This window comes from Copadichromis virginalis, linkage group LG18 (assembly GCF_057382275.1).
Source record: "Copadichromis virginalis isolate Kocher_CV1m ecotype Utaka linkage group LG18, C_Virginalis_male_GT1.1, whole genome shotgun sequence".
NCBI classification, from domain to species: domain Eukaryota; kingdom Metazoa; phylum Chordata; class Actinopteri; order Cichliformes; family Cichlidae; genus Copadichromis; species Copadichromis virginalis.
The window spans coordinates 131,667-153,376 of NC_140635.1; the positions used below are offsets into that span (position 1 = coordinate 131,667).

General features: G+C 37.9%; 1 protein-coding gene across 1 annotated transcript; it reads right to left on the bottom strand.

Moving 5' to 3' along the window:
- Positions 1 to 1,628: 1,628 nt before the first annotated feature.
- On the bottom strand, positions 1,629 to 21,672 carry LOC146686774 (regulator of telomere elongation helicase 1-like). Its single transcript, XM_085438684.1, has 29 exons — positions 21,312 to 21,672; positions 19,864 to 20,053; positions 18,911 to 19,004; positions 18,326 to 18,407; positions 16,857 to 16,917; positions 16,151 to 16,226; positions 14,736 to 14,820; positions 14,504 to 14,569; positions 13,605 to 13,761; positions 13,279 to 13,317; positions 13,117 to 13,189; positions 12,850 to 12,947; positions 12,666 to 12,721; positions 12,352 to 12,423; positions 12,070 to 12,151; positions 11,749 to 11,881; positions 10,221 to 10,334; positions 9,627 to 9,667; positions 9,035 to 9,120; positions 8,164 to 8,241; positions 7,936 to 8,013; positions 6,595 to 6,741; positions 6,338 to 6,453; positions 6,031 to 6,154; positions 5,385 to 5,550; positions 4,962 to 5,101; positions 3,127 to 3,337; positions 1,924 to 2,061; positions 1,629 to 1,807 (listed from the first exon to the last, which is right to left on the bottom strand). Exons 1-29 carry the CDS (start codon positions 21,411 to 21,413, stop codon positions 1,794 to 1,796), a joined length of 2,919 nt encoding a protein of 972 aa, XP_085294810.1. The 5' UTR covers positions 21,414 to 21,672; the 3' UTR covers positions 1,629 to 1,793.
- Between the last annotated feature and the right edge of the window lie 38 nt (positions 21,673 to 21,710).

The window sequence follows — 21,710 nt, forward strand, 5'->3', positions numbered from 1 at the left end:
GTCATCTCCGCTCACAGACTCAGAGTCTCTTAGTTGTTCCCCGTACACGACTGAAGACAAAAGGGGACAGAGCCTTTCAGTCTGTTGCACCAAGGCTGTGGAACAGTTTACCACTACCACTACGTTTGCTTGACTCTGTGGATTCTTTTAAAAAACAGTTAAAAACTCTTCTGTTCAAACAAGCCTTTTGTTGATCTACATTTTATATTTTTTACACTAATTACATTTGATCTTTTACATTGTATATAATGTCTATTGATTTTATTGTTTATTTTAATATTTGTGTACAGCGCTTTGTGAATGTCTGTCTGTGAAAAGCGCTTAATAAATTAAGTTTACTTACTTACTTACTTACTTACTTACTGAGCCTGCAGTTCAGAAATTTAACCATTAGATGGAGTCATTGCCAAAGCAATGTCACTTTGAATTGGAGCATCACTGGGCTGACACTCACATTACAGAGGCAGACCAAAACACACACGATTAAAATAATGTATATAAACGTGGAGAGAGATAGAGGAGAAAAAAGCAACAAACTCCACATACAACATCCAAGTTGGAAAAAGCTGGGGAGTAGTCAGTGGTATCACATGTCCCCCCAAAGTCTGTTTTCAAGCATATCTAAATAGGCTTGTGACAGGGCCATTCTGTGTCATTCTGATCAATCCTGCAGTGCTGACTCAGTTGGCAGATGTGTGGTTGTTCTCACTATGCTACTCCCACAGGCCTCCCCTCTCCTCTTCCTCGTTGCCATTCCCTGATGAGTTGCATCCACAGGAATCTTGATCAGAGCGCCAGGGATTGGTCTTTTGAAGCTCTCAGGGTCCCCCTGTGATTTTACTTAGTTCTTCTTTCCCTGCTCTTCCTTTGGTTAATATGTTGAGGTTTGACACATCTCCAGCCCTTCTTGTTTTTGTGGTTGAAATAGTCCAGGGAGGCACAGAGTCCTCGTGGAAACTTTTGATGTCCATCTCAGAGTGATGACATTGTACAAAGCTTTCCTTTCGTCTTGTTTTCTATAGGGTCATGCTGCTTATGCACAATGCAACCACCAAAAGGCAGCACTTGGCTGGATCTATATAAATTGCTAGAAAAACAGCAATAGTGCTCACCTCTACATGCTTCATGTTGTAAGTTGACAGTCCATGTTGATGCTGAATAGTGGCCTTAATGTGTAGATTATATAATTACTTAACTGAAATGTCCACTACAGGTTTATGTAGTTAGAGTTGGCAATCTTTCTTACAGAACATTTACTATGACTGATGTTAGTAGTCCTGTGTTTGTCCGTTATATGTCGTATGTAGCACCAGGGTCTCAGAGGAACGCTGTCTCACTTCACTCTGTACTGTAACACTATACATGGTTGAAATTAAAATAAAAGCCACTTGAATTGCCTTGTTACCTGAGATTACAGTTTACAGTTAAGCAACATATTCATTTGTAATTTATGGACCTTTTTTTTTATACAGTAGTGATCATGTTTTGAATGTTGATTCCAAGACAGCTTTTGTCTGTTTGGCTTTTTGTAATTTTAATTGTCTTTCCAATTTGCCAGAACACTTCTCCACAATCACTGTCCACATATACATACATACGTTCATAAGAACACAACTCTGAAGCCAAGCTGAGGTACGGGAGTCACTGAATGGCTGGTTTATTTTATTGAACGTTGAAAACATTTTTGTAAAGTTGTCCTCAAATGACAAGTCATCTTCTCTGCTGGAATAGGAGACATCCTGGAAGAGGTGATACGCCAGTCTGACATCTTCCACCCAAATGTCATCTCCAAACTACTTGGACTTGTCTGTGAGTAGATACACCACAAACTATAATATGACATCCACAGCAGGCATTTAACTAAAATTTAACTTGATCTGTTCGCACAAGAGCACTAAGTAAATATCAGATAATGTTTCTTACCGTTCTGCAGCATTACTGTATTCTTCCTATCCTTGGACAGAGTGTGATCAGGTTTGTATCCACAGCCCTGCCTTGCCATCTTCTGGCAATTTTCATCAAACCTCTTTTTGTGGTGTGGGCGAACAAAGTGGTAGAGGCCTGTGACACAAGGCAGCAATAGCAATCAACTACAAACTGTTTTAGCAATATTCCACTAACACACTGTTATATTGGTGCGAAATTATGACTTTGACATTGTTATTAGTATTGTGTAAATGTCTGATAATGAATACAGATATATTCAGTTTTTTAAAAGTAACATTGGTTGAGGGGTTCCTAAGCTATTGTGAAAAACTGGGCAAACTACAAAGAACGCAATGATCCTATCCACAGTACATAGTTTCATTACGTATACATATTATGGTAGAGAAATCAATTTAAGAAAAGACTGGAAATTCATATTGACCAACTATGATCTGCACTGTATCCAAACATGCCAGTTCATCCAAGTTGAGGTGGGCAAGCCATGGTCAACATGTATGAAGGCTGAAATTAAATATGGTGATGTTGATGGGACAATTTAGGAAATCACTGACTGCAAGAGATTTTTACCCAGTTATTAAAAACAATCCATGTTAACAATTATCCTGGTTTGTAGTGCCGACGTGGGAAATTTTTCTATTTTGTTTTACTATTGTGATAGGTATGAATGTGCAATTACAATAAAGAGTTCTCTCTCTATCTTGAATTAAAGCTCATTTCATCTTTACCATTTGGACAAAACACAACTTTTACAATTTTGTACTGTGCATGACCAAGTTGAAAATCAAAATCCCTGCTTGTTTCAATAAGTCAATGCATTCTGCACATATTTCAACTATTTTGCTGGCGTGAGATTTTAAATAAACAAATTAATATTAAAAAAATAATAATTTAAAATATTTCATTCAATTCGAAAGAGTTGAAAAAAAGATAATGACTTTAATGGATTTGTAAATAAGTGAATTGGTTAGACACATTTTACCTAGAGAGTAATATGAACTACTCGTAAATCTAGAAAACGTGTTCCGAGTTCAGACCTGTGCAAAGCAGGTATACTTCATAGATGTAGGTGAGAGAGCGTACTCTCATGCCTCCAGTGAGTATATTGTCATTCTTAAAGTCTCAGTGTTAACCAAGTGAGGTATTTTTGCAGCTATTAATTTATGACAGCAGAAGATTTACCATGTAGGAGATTCTGAGTATTAGTGTCTTTGCCTAAAAATGCGGTTTCAGTCAGCAGGTGATTCAGGTCATCAGTCTTTTTGTAGGTGTGCAGCGCCCGTATGATGCGGTGACAGCAGACCTCACTCAGGGACTTCTTCATGTCCGCCAGGAATGTCTTAGCCCTGCTGGGTTTACGTTCTTGAGACAAATCCTCAGGGACACCCAGCTTCTTCAATGACATTAGAAGAAACAAAATCTGAGCAGCATAAACTTTTTTACCACTATTTTACAAGTACAGAAATCAATCAAAAACTAAGTATACTTCCAGCTCTCAAGACTGTCTTCCACGTGCTTACATCTCTCACTACAATTCACAATGTTGTCTGAGAACATCACAGTCCATGGAGACTACTGCCTGACCTCATCTGTCAACCATTAGTACTGCAAACAAAAGTGGCCCAGATCAGATCCCCATCTGTCATTCCTACTGCACACCTACTCATGTATCTGGCTCTTACTCTGACTTATTTCTGCAGTACCATATTTCCTTTCTTGGCATGCTACCATGTGAGGTCCAAAAAGACACAATGCGAATACTTCTGACCTTCTCTATATACCAGATTAGGCTTAACATTATGAACCCTAACAGCTGAAGTGAAGAAGATTGATTCTCTCTTCATCATGGTACCTGTCTTGGTTTATATTAATTTCCAGTTTGCAATGGTCAGTATCTATCAAAAGTGGTTCAAGAAAGAAAGTGTGTGAACCAGCGACAGGGTCATGGGTGGCCAAGGCTCACTAATGAGTAAAAACTGGCCTATGTGTACTAATCAAAAAAAGCGACTGTGGCTAAAACTGCTAAAAAAGTCTTGGTTGATTCTGATAGAAATCTGTCAGAATACAGAGTGGATCACATATAAGTATGGGGCTACATAGCTTCAGACCAGTCAGGGTGATCATGCTAAGCCCTGTCCACTGCCAATAATAGGTAATTAGAATTGAATTATTTTTTTGGGTCATATTAATGACCCTCTCAAATGCCTTTTTGTGTGGCATGGTGCAGCTAGAGAACCATAAACAGATGCAGCATGTGAGCACACTTTCAATGGAGCCACAGTAGAAGATGATCATTACTTGGATGTTACTTTGAGATGTAAATTTTGCATAAACATTGTTGCAGATCATGCACACCCTTTCATGGAAATAGTATTCCATGATGGCTAAGCAAGATAATGTAAAATACGTTCAAAAATGTTTTGAGGAACACAACTCTGGCTGCAAACATATTGGTGCCAGATAACCCAGACGACCTTCAGAGGTCTTTTGGACTGTTTCGGAAAGTAAGGACAACCAACACAATATTAGGAAAATGGTTATAACGTTATACCATACTGGCATACTTCTCTGTTAACACTCAATGCAAAAAACAAATCTAGTTTTCGTGCCTTAGCATACCTGAAACAGATTGGTATATATGCACCAAGAATATATATCTTCCTTAGCTGCTGGTATATCTCATCTACTTTATCCTGCTGTAGTTACTATAGTTCTGCACATCCTAAATAACTGTACCAATATCCTTCTTCTCTGAGCGATACTCTCACTTTCCAAGACTATGTTAAACAATCTGGTTAAATTTTCACTGCTCTCCCTCCTATACATCTCCATACCTCCACAGGTATGTCATTTGTACCAACTGCCTTTCCAATTTTCATCCTCTTCAAAATCTATAGTAATCCCCCCTCACACATACACACAGACACACACACACACAATTACTCACACACTTTGTCTGTTACTCATGATGTGAATTAGTACTTCTTACACTGTGACAATGTCAGAAAATGATCTACCTTTTGCTCTCGCATGTCCTCTTCAATGGTATTGCTGGCTTGCTCCAAAGCATCCAGCAAGTTGAGTGGTCTCCTGTTATTGTGCAGCACCTCATACTGATTAAGGAAATTGGCCATGTCATTGGCTCCATTCTTCTCATCTGATCACAAAAAAATAATCAAGGACTCACATTGGGGCAGCTGTACATTTTAAAACTAATATTTGCATTTCTGTAGGTTTCGGTTTAACTGGCTTTTAGTCACTTCAATTTATACCATTTATTATTGAACTCATTGTTTCTAATGTAGTTTTTCTCCATTTAAACTCAATGAATTGTAAAGACATTCTAGTGAAATATATCTGGTATAGCAAAAGCACACCTTGATCTTTAATATGCTAAAACGAAACATAGCAAAACATCAAACCACATCCATTGTACTAACTGAGTCTCCTCCTCTTCAAGCTGGGAAGGTATGTGTCCAACACCTTGGCCTTCTGGGTGTGAGAAGTTTGCAAGTAGCGGCGAGAAGTGGAACTGGAGGACTGAGTGTCTCGTGAACACTCAGTCTCGTGGTTGTGTGCTGGAGCCTTCTTCCCAACCACAGGCCTCTTAAATGTTTAATGCACACACTGTCAGTAGAAGCTGACCAACTGACCTGCAAACAACTTTCATAAAAGCGTCTACACATTTTACTGCACATGCAATGATATGATATGTTAGCCGATATTTATTATTAAAAGAATCCGACAACAAAGGTTGGCACGGTGTTACAAAAACCCATAACTCTAACTTTATTATAAAAAAACTGGCAGAAAAAACTAGAAATCAAAGTTCATTAAAAGTATATTTTGGCGAGATAAATAGTGCCATAGACATTAATGAAAATACTCAAGGTAAATATTCACATTTTTAACTACTCTGGATTTTTTTTGTTTTAAATCACAACTCAAGTTTCCTATCTTTTCAGAGCTTAAAAAACCTACCCACAAATCCGGATTACCAACAGTACTATTAGCTGGTTCCTTAACAAAACTGAATAATGAAAGAATTTGCAGCATTGTATGAACTGTGCAGGTGCGACTACCCACCATTTTTTGTGCAGTCCTGAAGAACTGAGAGACATCACGGACGACATTGCCAAAGGTGTCATAGAGGCGCACATAAGACCTCACCCATGATGGAAGCATGGCCCGGGTATCAGCATTTTTAAATCTGTTGGGAAACTTTTCATTTTAGTTTAAGAATACTTTTTTACATTTTCAATTAATAAGGTGAACTAAGCACTTAATTGAGAATTTTTTAAATGTGAAGCTTCGGAGACACTGTCTGGTATAGTGGAGAATGTTCCCTCTTGTATGATGTTACTTAATTAAGTAAACGTGGTCTATATCTGACCTCTGATCACACAAGAAGATCGCTCCATAGTCTTCCTTGTGACGAATCACTCTACCAATGGCCTGATTCACAGCTCTGAAAGCCTGCTGTCTGTACCAGTCTTGCCCTGATAAGTACTGTTCACACACATACACACACACACACACACACACACACACACACACACACACACACACACACAGAAATCCAACTACCGTTATACGACCAAGCAATCCTTTAGTGTACCTCAATAGTTAATTTTGTTGATTTTCTTTCACCTTTTGCCCTACAGAATTCTTTTGATTCATCTCATCCAAAAATTGCATTTTCAGGACAACGCGAGGGTCTTTTTTTGGAGGGAAAGGAAGGCCAGTAATGATGACACCCCGACCAAACATGTCTGCAAAATCCAGACCCTCGCTCGCCTAAGACAAGAAGATATAATTACATAGCAGCTTTGAGAGAAAGTTTTTGTGTAACCCTACATTAAAATGAAAGAGAATCCTAACTCCATATCTACGTTTTCTTAAATGTTTATCCAATTAGTCACAGCCATCATAGAAAAAGAGGTAGGTTGCAAAATGGAAAAACAGCATAAAACGGTTAACAAAGAGAGATATTCATGTCACAAAAATGAACAGTCATTCCCAAAACATTGTATGGTAATACACTTGTAAACAAAAGAAAAAAAATTGCCTGATGTTGACACAAGAGGACAAGGGTACCAAAGATATGACATGTCCTTTGAATATCATATACAATTGTGATCAGAAGTTTATGAACACTCATCATGGGTATGAATGTCATGATTATTTTGGGCTTCTAATGATTTCTTTCAACTGCTCTTTTTCCAGGTTGAAATGGTTTTACAGCATTCATCTATTATGACTTGAACATTATTGGATGCACTACTTTAAATTAATTGAGATTTTATATTAATCGCACAGGGTCAAAGGCATATAATAAACTCAAATATCAACAGACATCCACTTAAATCTTTCATAAGGTCTTTGTCTTTCAAATTGATGAGGTCAAGGCCATTAAACTCATCAGTGATTGTGATTTATTACAGCTGGAAGTTTCTCTTTGCAAGCATAAAAAGGACAAATATTCAGAACAACATGAAAGTCCAAGGAACTCAGTTTATGTAAATTGGGAAGGTCTCTTGGAACCATTCTGAACTGCAATTCCAAGATCATTAGTTCAAACAACTTCAATTAAATACAAGATATTCAAATGACTCACTACTTTACCATGCTCTGAAGGGGGGGACTCTAGGATATCAACAACTACAACATTTGCAGGTGTCCACATAGATAAGCCAAATGATTTCTGGAGAACAGTTTTTTGGACCGAGAAAAACAATGATCGAGTTGTTGTCCACAATTACAAGGTGTGTTTGGACGAGTAAAAGTGAGGGCTTAACACCTAACAACACTGCACCAACTATCAAGTATGGTACAGATGGATGATTTGTACGAACATTCATGATCATGATGATTGTATGTAAACTTCTGATCACAACTGTATACCCACACTATACAGCAAAAGTTGGAGCTGAAACATGACAACAGAAAACATTGTAGGACTTTTGCAGAGTCCATGGACAGCCTCCTCACCTTCCCTCGACACACACCAAAGAAGGCTCCTCCTTTGGATCGGGGATCATTGACTTTGGTGTAATAACCATCAATGACCTAGGAATAGACAGAAAGAAGCTCAATTTCTTTCAAATCTTTAGATTTTTATAACTATAAAAAGCTTAGGATATTTCTTCAGATGTGAAATGTTTAAAGAGGGGTTCACAGCCGAGTGATAAGACACCTAAAATATAAATAAATACTAACTTCATTAAAGGTGCCCTTCTCTGTAGGTTCAACAAACATGGGCTTTAACTTCTCAATGCGGTTTGCATGTCCAGTAGCCTGGTGATAACACATATACACACGCAGGAAATTACTTTATACAGTAACATCTTAGATTGTTATAAATGATTAAATTGACTGTGGAGTACCTCACTTAAAAAGAAAGAAAGAAAGAAATGAGTTCATACTGGTTAAAAGGCTTTTTACTTTTAATTATTACATTTATATTTTGATATCTTTACTATTTTTTAAAATATGCACACTGTACCCTTACGCACCCTGATGGCTCCCCGCCCCACCAGCTTATCGTTGTGGAGGGGTTTGTATGTCCCAGGTATCCCAGAGGCTAAATTGTGAGGGGGCTATTTGCCCCGTGGTAGGGTCACCCATGGCAAACTGGTCCTGGTTGAGGGGCCACACAAAGAGCGATTTAAAAGGCCCCTGGTAATAGAACGTCAAAGGAACAGTTCCTACTACCCGGGACAGGGTTACCAGGGAGAATGCTGGACAGACCACGTGAACGTAAGGGTATAGTTAGAAGTCCACAAAACTTTGAGAAGTTTTGTGGACTTTGAGAAGGGTGTCTGGCCCATTGCTCCGGGCCATTCGATCCGTATACGACTGTTGCAAAAGCTCGTCTGCATGGCCCATCATCCACTGGAAACAATAGCAGAGTTGTCTGTATATTAAATTTCCATTAAATGTATTTCTAATTTGCTAGACAATACAAAATATAATTCATGGAGAAAGAGAACACAAAACATAAAAGTGACTAGAAAAGCTAAAAAAAAAAAAGAAAAAAAACCCAAACCCTTATGGTTTTCCACAGGTGATTCTGCTGAATTACACTTACCCTCCAGAATTCCAATGTTTTTTCCATTGAAGGAAAGGAAGGGAAAAATACTAAGAGTCCATGAGGAACCAGACGACTCAGGTTGGCTGAGAAAAGAACACAGGTTACAAAACTGTATCACAATCAAAACCAAGGTAACAATTAAGTTTAAAATCCAGGCATCTGTGAAAATAGAATTTATGAAATTTAACAGAGTTAAAAGTTAGCAGAGAGTTAGCTTGCTAGTTTCCACCTAAACATAGTACGCCATGTTCTGATCGAGAGATTTCTAAAAAAAAACATTACAACATACAGCCGAAGGATGGACGCTAACTTTTTTTTTTTTAAAATGGGCTTGTTCAGATTGAATAGAACAAGATAAAAGCCTTAAAATGTGTTAAAAACACAACAGCCTCAATAAATGCAGAGTAGTTTGGGCCCGGAAACTGGGTTCAGGTACGTCATCACTTAATGAAAAAGATAATAAGCAATATGAAATAACCATGAAGATCAGAGCATTAAGTTAACAGTGTTGCTGATGTCAGTAAGAAAAAAAAATCTCCTTAGAAACAGCAAAACCAAACAATTTCAATACTGTATATTGTGATCTTACCAACAGTGTTGCCTAAAGATGCCATGTTTTCAGGAACAAACCTGTGACAGAAATTTAAAGTTTGAGTTTAGCAATCAAGTAAAAACTTCACAGTCAGAACCAATGTAGGTATATATTAGTTCTGTCAGCGTTCACACGTTAATCTGGCGTTAACAGGCTTAAACGCGTTAAGGCAGTCCTCACAATTAACATGAAAAATATTTTAACGCACTCAATCCATCTGGAGTGCAGAATATAAAACAGTATGATTGGTGGGGTGTTCTTTCTAATACTTATCTTGCAATACAAAGTGCATAGAAAAGACTGTTTTCTTGAATTAGTATTATATAAAAATTAACTAAAGTCTTACATACACATAAAAGGATTTAACTTGACTTTATAATAAATCAAAACATGAGAAAAAAATATCGTTACACAACGATAATTGACTCCAGAAGTCAGAAAAACTAGCAAATAAATGAGCAAATTATAAGTTTTGCCATGCACCTTAATTTGTATTTAGGCATATGGCAAAACATATTTCATTTCAAACAACTGCAAATTTCCAAAGTGACCTGTTAGAAAGTAATCATATGCTAAAAAAAGAATACTGACCTTCGATCAAACGCTGAACTTAAGGGCACTCCATCTGGGCCTTGTGCAATGACGCCCACAAAGATCTGGTCGCGCTCAATCACATGGCTGTTCTCCAGACATACTGGGAATTCTCTGTAAGAGGAGGAGCAGAAACTCACTGTGATCAAGTTTTAGGTTTACCCCGCTGTCCATGCAGCAAACAAAAGTTTACTAGTAATGCTACTTCATATGATACTTCATGATGAATTTCTATTCAGTGAAGGACAGAAAAATTGGAGGTTACAACATTTTCAAAAAGCATTACACTTACAGAAAACCATATATGTTAGATGTATTAGACAGAATTTTTTGAAAATGTAAAGATAAAATGCCGCAAATTCATCGGCATGTGTCATACTGACTAACTCCACTCTCAAGAATCCTGCCCATATTTACAAGCTGCTACACTCGTCACTTTAAATAACATCAAGGTCAATTGGCATTCTCTTTCGAGGATGCCAATGTTTACATTTTGGACAGAGAGGACAGATGGTTTGAAAGAGGAGTGAAAGAAGCCATCTATGTCCACTGTGAGCGACCATCTTTGAACAGAGGCGGGGTTTACGACACCAACTCTCTGCCATCTATAATCCAGTTTTGAGATCCTTCCCAGACGCCTTAACGCCCACTCACATCCTGGGCCATCTGACCTCAGGAATTCGCATGATAAGGTGGGGCCAGGTTTCACAATGAACACACCCGAAACTCTGGCTGATTGGGACCCACACCCAGTTTCCCACCTTGGCTCAGGCGACTAGAGGATCATCAGGGGGTCCTTTTGTCCCTCTGTGGGGAGAAACTCCCACTAGGTTTATATCTGGGACTCTCCACCATTTGACCTTAGAACTGAAGAAGCTTCTCGGATGAGAGGTGAAACGTCTTCAAGCAACTTAAAGAAGTCCAGACGCTTTCCTTTGCAAGCTCCTTTGACCATCAAGGTCAATTTAACTCTTTCAACTGTAACTTGTAAATTTAAATTGTTATTGATCCTTTTACTTTAGTCATAAAGTGTGTATTTGTTTCTTACTCTTCTTATATTTATTGTTAGTCATTTGCACTGCATGGAATTGGAGCCTCATCGTCTTGTCTCGCTATATACTACACTGTATATAGCAGAGATGACAATGCCTTTGGATGCTAACAAATTGTTAGAGGATTACATAGATCTGTGTATTGTCAGAATCATTCTGATTTATTCATAGACCATGTCAAACAAGTTCTCCTGGCTATAAAATGAATCATTAACTTTTATGTTGAGCATCGTTCAATTGCTAGAAAAATCAAATAATGAACAGAAGATTTAAATTATGAGATAGTGAACAGTTTCTACATCAAACAGCAGTTCACTGTAGAAAGGGTTTAATTCTTCTGTTCAATGTTCAGACTAAACAGGTATAAAGGTGATTGTTTTTTTTTATTTTTTTTTATTTTAAAGTAGTTGCTACTCAAGCTGGTGTGGGAAAAATGTAATTGTGCAGCAGGGCAGTCAGAGTGACAGCTAACTTACATTCTCATCTCAGATGTGAAAGAAGACAGGGGCGATAGGGTACCACTTGTCAGAATGATGCAGCGAATGCCTTGATTCACCAGATCTTGCATACTGAAGGCCGGAGAGAAGCACCAGTAACTCAGAATATTTCCTGCAATTTCCAGAGAAACACATCACATTTACCTGTAGTACGAATCTTTCATACACTAATAACGATTGAAACTATAACTTTTAACAGGGTTCACACTCTAGCGGAAATATATAAATGGTATTAATAAAATTCATTCTGTCAATGTGGATCCATGTAACACAACAATGCATCAGGTTGTGCACCGTTACCTTGCTTTTTTGATGAACCTGAAGCCCACATATCAACACTATGTTTTTTTGAGTGAATGCTGGTGTCCCGATGGATATGAACCTGAGCCGAACAAATGACAGAAGCTCATAATTAGTTATTTAATTTCCAAGATTTCTTTTTAAATTTAATATACCGGAACAATGGTGATAGTTGTGGCAAAGATATGCTACTTTTAGCTGGTTCCAATATGAACACGAATTGTATCCCCCCCCCCAAAAAAAAAAAAAAAAAAAAAAATTCCATTGACTTAATGAACACACCTTGAAATGAGCCGTGTTGGTTTCCATCTGGTGTAGTTTCTCCTTTTCTGACGGTTCACCACAAAATACCAGCTGAAATAACAAAACAAAGGAGAACCTTCAAACATGCCACAAGGTGATTAAATAACTACTCTTTATACAACGAAGAGTAATGAATTCTATAATTTTATTGACTGTCCTCAATCAAATCTGTTAGGCCACACAAATAATATGGGACCAATGCATATTAATTTTCACTCAAAAAGACAAAAATCCCCCCCCCCCAAAAAAAGTTTAATATTGACCAAATTCTTTAATAGCCATACAAAGTGTACCTGTATGATATCAGAAAGCTTCTGGAGTCCACTAGTATTGAGAAATATTCCTGGCTCTGAGGAGAAACATGCATCAAACAGGTCATTTGTTAATTAGTTGCACTGATCGGTATAATAAAACCAGCCAATGTTACAAATGATAAATGATGTGATAATGTGTCTAAGCCAAAATATGATGCCTTACGTTGTGCCAGGTATCCAATGATGTGCTCCAGAGCTTCATAGACTGCTGTCTTGCTGCTGAAGGTCAGATTAGCTTTTTCGAACACCTCATAGATGAAGCTAAGACACAACATAGAGACATGCAGTGCTTATTAGGTTTATTATAACAGTTAAGATTCAGAATCATTCTCTCAGCAGCTTTAAGTGAGAACCCGCACTACGGTTAAGGTACTAACTACAGAGACATTCTATGACCACACTTTATTTGTTCTACCATGCTGTCACCTACATTCCAGGTTTGGTAATGCCTTGATCACTTGGATCATAGGCATCAATGGCAGCTTCCAGATCCAGTAGTATCTCTGTTAAAGCAGAAAATAAGTTTTGAAAATTAACTCTTGTCACAAACCAACAGGACGACTGACTCCGCAATACTTTAATAAATACTTACGTTTGATTTTTGCAATGGTGGACAAACCTAATTTGAAACCTAAAACAAAAAAAGAAAATATTAAAAGACGTGCAGCTGACAATCCTTTACTTGCTTTACAAAACAACAAAAAATTATTACTATTAATAATTTAATAAGGCCAAGGCTAAACTAAGGCTAATAAAGTTAGTGAAGACTTAGAAGGTAGAAGTAAATCCAAACTTATACAAGTATACAAGTAGCCCAAAATGCCATGAAATTTATACATAACTATACTATATTCCATGGAAAACTCTTTTAGAAACATGTATATAACCTGAGAAATTGAGACAAGTAGGTTTTCTTACCAGAAGCGGAGGTTTCTCCATGAAAGTCTACATTCACAGAGTCTCTGTGGCTGATTTCTTTAGACTGCTCCACAAGCAGCCTGTCCACAGCATTAATGGCTGAGGCTACATCGTAGGGAGTGAGATCAAATGATGTTGATTCTTCACATGTCTTTTCCTGCAAATAAAAGAAGTAAAATTTCCCGGAGGGATTAATAAAGTTTTATCTAATATAATATAATATAAACATTGCTACCCCAAATTGAAAGGTCTGCAAACGTTCTCTTCATGTTTGAAAATGGAATATGTATCAGCCTATAAATAATAGTGATCGCACCACATTGTGTTTTATTTATTACAAATTGTTTGTAAAGCTTAAGTAACTGGAAATTTTAATACATTTCACTTCAACTATTATGGCATGATGATGACATTAGTACTTTAGTATGCCCAAGAGTACATTTCATACAGGAGTTTGAATTTATGTTTTTTAGGTTCTTTAATTAATAAAAGAAAATATTTGTTCATGTTTAAATACTGTACACTGAGCATTTTGTGAAATTGTAGATCTACTGTAATCAATCACTTGTAATGCACAGTAATGACATGGGATTTATTAAAAAATGCATTTTTTTGTGAAGCTATGCTGTTCAATATCTGGCTTGCAAAAGGATAGTTCATTAATGTGAATTTGTGCATGTACTTGTATTTCTCTACACTAAAACAAAAGGAAAATCTGGAAGCATTTGTTTTAATATGTGCTTAGGGTTTGAGCAGCCCAGCGGTCTTTATTTAGGCTCTATGTGGCATACAAGTTAAAATGAATTTGAAAGCCTTAGTAGTGGGTCACTTCTGGTCTTCGAAGCTTTAATTTAGTTTACTTAGTGAATACATTTAACAAAGGAAAGATATAACCATACCACATTGTGAGCCTCGTCAAAGATAACCACAGCTCCATTCAGGTCGATACTGAGTGCCTTACGGCTCTGTGGAATGGAAAGACGGAGAGAGCGAGAGAGTGGCAGTTGAATATTAGGATTCATGGAAATTGGAAATGACAGTGCCAATCATAACACTAAAGTCTCTTTCAATGCTCAATTATGGTCACATATATCATCCTGAGATGTAATGAGGATGGATGACTGAGCTCACCTTTGGATCTAGCAGGTAGTTGTATGGCATAAAAATGACATCTGCTTCTTGTTTCAGTGAACGAGAGAGGTAGTAAGGACAGACTCTGTGGAAAAATGTGCAAATCCGAAATCAAATACATGAACTTCAAACAAAAACAGACCCATCCTGATAGCTGGGTCTAAGTGTAGCCAGGCCTATATAACATCTTACATCCTGCTACTGTGTGTTGGATAGTCTCCGGGGAGCCATTGCACACTCTGCAGTTTCGGTCCTGTGCGCTATGGTTGACTCCTGGCTTTATTGAAGTGGTGCTTAGGGCCTATTGTTGTGGTGCCACAATCAGAGCCTCTGTGCTGTCCTTTAAGCCAGCCTTTGCTAGTTGCCATGTCAATGGTGCGTGTGCTAGAGGGATTGTGCATGACAATTCCTTATCATGTATTTGAGTCACCCAAGCAGCTCATCTCGGGTGGCCCATCTTGCTAGTGTCTTCATGGATGCTGAGGGTTTCATCCTGAACTCACTAATCACCTTGCCTCTTTCTATTGGTTGGGGTGCTGGAGTTTGGGTGAAGATCTCTATAAACTGTGAGGACACCGTATGTCCTGATATCAGTAGCCTATATAAGGTGTCAGTGGCCATTTTATTATTTCGGCTATGGTACACCCAGGTACTTTTAGATTGTTGATTTGACCACTCTTATTTATTTTTGTTTTCGACCTCTGATGGATTTCTTTGGGTTTTTTCAGCATTATGATGTTTCTCCTTCAATTGTATTGATATGACTTTGGTCCTTGTATTGAAAGTTTTAGTGAACTGATACAAAATACAAATTCAACACTTTGATCAACTCTAGATCTTTTTTCTGCTTAATTTGTCATGAAATGATGAAAGACCAGTCCTTACCTGGCCATGAAACTGTCTATCAGTCAGTTATCCAACTACTTTTAAACTGCTAAAAATAGAGGACGATGCATTAAAAATGGCTGCAATTCCTAAACGGTTAACACCAAATATCTGTTAAGCCCCATTCATTTTGCAAGTCACTTAACCCACTATAATGAAATGCCTCTATTTTGTAACATATTTATTGGGTCACCTCACTGTTCCAATCAAGAGTTCAGCTTAACTTTAAGTTGTGACCCATCTATAGATTACCTACAGGGGTTTCACACTGGCTACAGTTTTAAAGGGTTTTGCTGGACAGCGCTAAATAGCATCTTATACTGAAGTAAAGAGGATACTACTAATCAAGTGACTGATTAATAAAATACTATTTGATTCATTAGCTACTATTAAGACAATACTTTGGTGTCACACAGAGACATACCCACCTGCCAATGCTGATTATTTCTTACCAAAGTAAGAAAGTGCAGAACAGAGACTTATTAGTGAAACAGAAATTTACAAAAAAAAAGAACACATCAATTACACACCTCTGCTTGTTGCCAAATTGGACCAAATCCTCCACATCAAGGATAGAACTAACAAAGTCTCTATCAGTGCTCTTTTCTAGAAGAAAAAAAGAAGATCAAGCTTAAGATTGAGTATTTATAAGATAAATTGCTATAAATCACTGATGGAATAGAATAGAATAGATTAAACCTTTATATTCCCAGAAATTAGAAATTTGGGATGGTTACACAGCTCTTATAGCAAGACAGATATAAACACAAGTAGTCCTTTATACACAAGAAACCAAATTCATATGTGCAGATAAAAATTTACAGAGAGATGTATAAAAATGACACGTGTCAAGTTTCCTGTTTTCTATCAAATGGGGGATTTTTATATAAGTTATAGAACGGCGTCATAACAAGTTATTATAATTTGCTATCCTCGAAGTAACAAATGCATGGACCACATTCTCAACATAACAATTTTCATTCAAATTTTTACAGCCACTAAAAGCAGGCAGTAGACATTTCATTAATATCCACATTTTGGACATTCCTGGACTTCAAACTTCCTCACAGTAGTACGTGAGGCCAAGGTTGTACGATACATAGAAAGTTATTAGTGTTGAATAATATAATATTTGAATGATATATGTAGTCTGTACAACACAAACAAAAAAGGTAAATTACATGCTTTTCTAGACTATTATGCTACACGGATATAGTCACTCTGTTAGACCATTACCTTCAAGTTTTTTGTAGTAGACACATGACCTGGTGGAAACTTTTCCTCTGCACATATGAACCTGAAAAACAAAAAAATTGATTCCACAATAAGACAAAAATCACTAACTATCTACCCATAACCCGTTACTTATCATTTTTTTTCCACCAGCTAGCTCATTGGCTCATTTTTAATAGTACACATACAGACATTAGAAAGGATAGCGTCACATATGTCTTTTATGCTTTATTCCACACACAGTTAGGTATTGCAAGTTATATGTAGACTGGCACACCCAGGCACCATAAATCACTGGAGAAGAGGAGACCCGTCTCTGACCTTTGGGACTGAGAGGGCCTGCGGGGGGAGGCCTTGGAAGGTGAATCTTCATGTGACTGTTACGTGAAAAACACGGTTGAGACACTCTTGTTGCAGATGAAATAACTATTTTTTGACATGCTGGTGAGGTCTTGTAAGATGCCCAAACCACCTCAACTGGCTCGTTTGAATGTGGAGGAGTAGCCTACTTTAAACTCTGAGAAAATTTACCCTGGATAGGTTTCCCTGTTTGACACTGAACAAGTATAACAAGTTGGTAGAGGCACTATTGGCACGCAGTAGAAAGACAACTACTAGCAAATGGCCTGAGCCCACCAAAATTAGAAAATTGTCATGATGTAATGTTGTAAATATTTAAAATGTAGAAGCAGTAGACACCTATTGCAGCATAACTAAGGGAGGATTCAGGGTCACTTGATCCAGCCCTCACTATACGCTTTAGAAAAGAGGAAGGTTTTAAGCATGATCATAGTCTCCGTCTCCTGAATCCAAACTGGAAGCTGGTTCCACAGAAGAGGGGCCTGAAAACTGAAGGCTCTGCCTCCCATTCTACTTTTAAATACTGTAGGAACAACAAGTAGGCCTGCAGAGCGAGAGCGAAGTGCTCTAATAGGGTGATATGGTACTACAAGGTCATTAAGATAAGATGGGGCCTGATTATTTAAGACCTTGTATGTGAGGAGCAGGATTTGGAATTCATGTAAAGGGGCTGGTGTGGTGGCCGTTGGTTTCATTGAGCTGCTTCCACAAAAATGAGGAATTCATCTTGCTCTCAGATATAATAAAGCTCCACCGTCTTGAACTAGAGCGGGCGATAGTAGTGCTTGTGTTCCTGAGATCTAATGCACACTGAAGGCACCACACCAACCAGAACCTGCAGCAGGTGGAGAACTGATTTTATAATGCTACTGTTGGCGGCTGACCAGAACAAGGATGAAGTTACTGTTTCGAGTGGAAGTCCAATAGAATACAGTTGGCACAACTGATTTTTGTTCTTTGTGAATGTAGTCAAACTTTAAGTAGATTTTCCTCCTTTTTTTCAGCAGTGAGCTTGAAGAAATTCACTGTTTTGTGTTTAAAACAATTCATTAGACATAGCAGTTAAAACATCCCATTATATTTATATCTCTAATATTGCCTTTATAACTTACTTTGACGTGGTTGCTCTTCTGACACATGACGTCCTGGTTAATACACAACTGCTCTCTTGAGCCCATCACACACACCTTTGGGCTGAATCGAAAGAGACATGGGAGAACTGGTTTACCACAAATAGCCAAAAAAACCAGAACAGACAAAAGGTGCTGCACTCAGTAAGACTTCAAAATGATTATAGCTTATGTAATAACCCTTTAAAGCACCAGTAGTATTTGGTTAATTGGGACTTGTGTGTTGCTTTTTGAGATCTTTTAGCCTGTTAAACTTTGTCAGATACATTCTGTTATTAGGTTTCAGTTATCAGGCCTGAGTGTTTTTTTGTGAAACTGAACTCATTACACAACAAAACAAAATAAAAACGGTAGCTATTGTACCATTCCAGGATCAAATTCAGCTATACTAAAATGTATACTGTAAACCTGGTAATTAAAATTTGTATCTCCCTAGTATATACTAACAGTAGGGGTTTGGTGTCCTCATTACACCATGATCACAAAACCTATTAGAAATGTTGTTTTATATTGTGAATAGCTGTCATTCAGACAATCATGCATGATCAAAAAGTTAGAAATGCTTACCTGTATGAAGTGTTCTTTAACTCATTAATAACCTGTGTAAGCTGAGAATGTGTCCTCGTTGCATATATGATCTTGGGGACATCAGTGTAGTAGGCTTGACAACAATAAGAAAAGACAATTAGGGCTTTATACGTTGCTGAAAAAAATTAACTGAACACTTTTTAACATAGTATACCATCAAGTCAAACTTCTGGGATATTGGGCCTCATTTACTAACAGTGTATATGCGCAAATCTGTCTTTGAAGAAATTTGAGAATTTATGCAATGATCCAAAAGAACACAGACAATACAGTTTGAACAGATTAAACAGCTGAGCAATAAATATGCAAAAGTTGCAACATGATGTATATTCTAAACTTCTATATCAGCCTTCTGTCCAGATTGACATTTCTACAACAGCTGTTTTCCCAAAGCGAGAGACTGAGCACCTGCCACAGCTATTAGCTGTGCTACCACCTCATGGAGCCCCTGAACACCAAGCTGAGCAGCCTCCTACATCTCAACCATTCTTTGTACGATTTGAATGCATAGCTGAAACATGGGGATGACAACCCATCTTGACAGGGAATGGAAGAAGGACATCCTACCAAATATTGACTTACAACCTTGTTAGAGTAGTACAAATGCTGTCTTGAAATATGTAGAATATTTCCATGTATGTTTGGAAACATTACATGTTTGAGTGAATCGTTAAATCCTATTTTCCTAACAAAATATAAAGTGGTTTGAGTGCTCAAAAAGAGTAGAAAAGCACTATAGAAGAAGCAGTCAATTTACCATTTATCAAAATATAAAGAAATCAGTGCTAGCTCATTTTCTATTGCATAGCGATGTAAGCACACAGCATGTCTTCGTAGCTTATATCCTTTGCGTTTTTGTATATGTATCTGTTATTCTTCTTTGACAAGTAAAATTACAAATGACTCTTGATTTGCAGATGATACAAACATACATGGTTTGTCACCATCAGCTGTCCCCCAGGAAGACATAGGTGTGTTTGGAAACATCTCCTGGCCCAGCCTCTCTGCCATCATACAGGTAGACATGGTGTCCTTGAAGTTCTCCCTCCAGGCCAGGGTGGCACACAGCAGGCACAAAGTCTTACCTGTGCCTGTTGGGCTCTCCAGAACCCCATTGACTTTCTGAAATAACCAGACAGGTAAAGATATACATCAAATAAAATAAAATAAAAAACAAACGGAGAAAACCCAAAAACACAAATTGTGATGGTAACAACATTAAAATATTAGAGACTTCCAGGTATTAGACTACGCTTTTATGAGCAAAGATTTGGCATTGTGGAAAAAGATCTCCCTTTTAGCAGAAAGAAATATCTAGCAGATCAGGTTCATAAAAGGGCAGATATCTGCACAGATCAGTTAAAAGGTAAGGTGAAAAATAAATAAATAAATAAAACAGCACAGCGTGTGTCAAGATCCATTAGGTGACAATTGTGTACAAGTTTGATCAAACTCTGACCAGCACTGTAGAAGTAGAAATTCTTGTGACTTGTGGCTGATATGTGGATATACACCTTGCAATTGCATAAACTGATCAGACCTTTGGCCAGATGTGTAGTGTGGTGAGAAGTAGAAAAAAACTATCAGAGAGAGTACACAACCACATGTTTAGTGCAAAACTGTCTCGGGAGCCTAACATAAGGATGGTTCAGGTTCAGTAAGCTTTCACTGCCAGAGCAAATATTTTATGATTGAAAAACATTGTAATCATTCATACACATGAAAAGGCAGATTTTTAAATCAGTTCTTGATTAAACATCGGGGGTATTTGAGCTGTTTGTCAGCTGTCAAGAGCCAGGGTAAACCCAAGACAAGTCAGCAGAGTGCTATTTATTGTATTACATAGAAACTGTAAAGAAATTCTAAGGACAGGTCAATGACATGAAGCCTCTTTTGTCATATGTTTTTTTCCCCATTATTATCATTATATTATGTGAAGCTACATTTTGGACAAGCAGACGTCAGACGGCTTGTCTTTCGGCAAATGGTAAGCATGGTGGCTTCATGGGGCTTTGGAGCGTGATGTCACGGGAGGGGGTGTGACTGCCGAAGTGCCATTTTAGCAGGCCAAACAAAGGGCTGAAGGAGCGAAAGCATCAGCAATGGCTCGCACTTAATGTGTTGTTGGTTGTTAAATCGCACGATCGGGAAGGGAATAAGCTGGAAAATCGGCTCTATTTTTATTCTTTCCCCACCTGGAAGCATCATGAGGGAGCTCGTGTATCAGATGTTACCAAAAGAAGTCATCTAGCCTGGATAGCAGCTGTGAGACGAGCTGATACTTGCAAGAAATGTGTCAACTCCAAAGCCCAGCAGCCATGACTACTCGGTATTGCCCCCATTTCCATCAACAGACATACACATGACAGTCGATTCTTACCTCCTGAAGACATTCGATTACTTTGTTCATGTATGCCTTCTGAGATTCATACGGAGAAAAGGGGAAATTCACTGTCACTCCCCTAAGAGTCAGCGAAGGCATCCTGTCCTCTGACGATTTGTAGAAAGCAGTTCCCAATCGCGCCCAGTTTTGTCAACGCCTACGTAAGGACGATCGCTATTGGCTGTCCAAGAAGTCGCGAGATAACTAATCCCATAATTTACTTAATTGGTCCTGCCTGAGCATTTGTAACAGACACTGTAGGAAAGAGAAATAACATTATGGAAGACACATAAAGTGAGTTAAAAAAACAACCTAAAAGCGTTTAGAATACATTTTGCAGCGGAAGTATGGCGTCCCGCTTGCCCTTCACAATAAGAGCATTATAGCGGATTATAA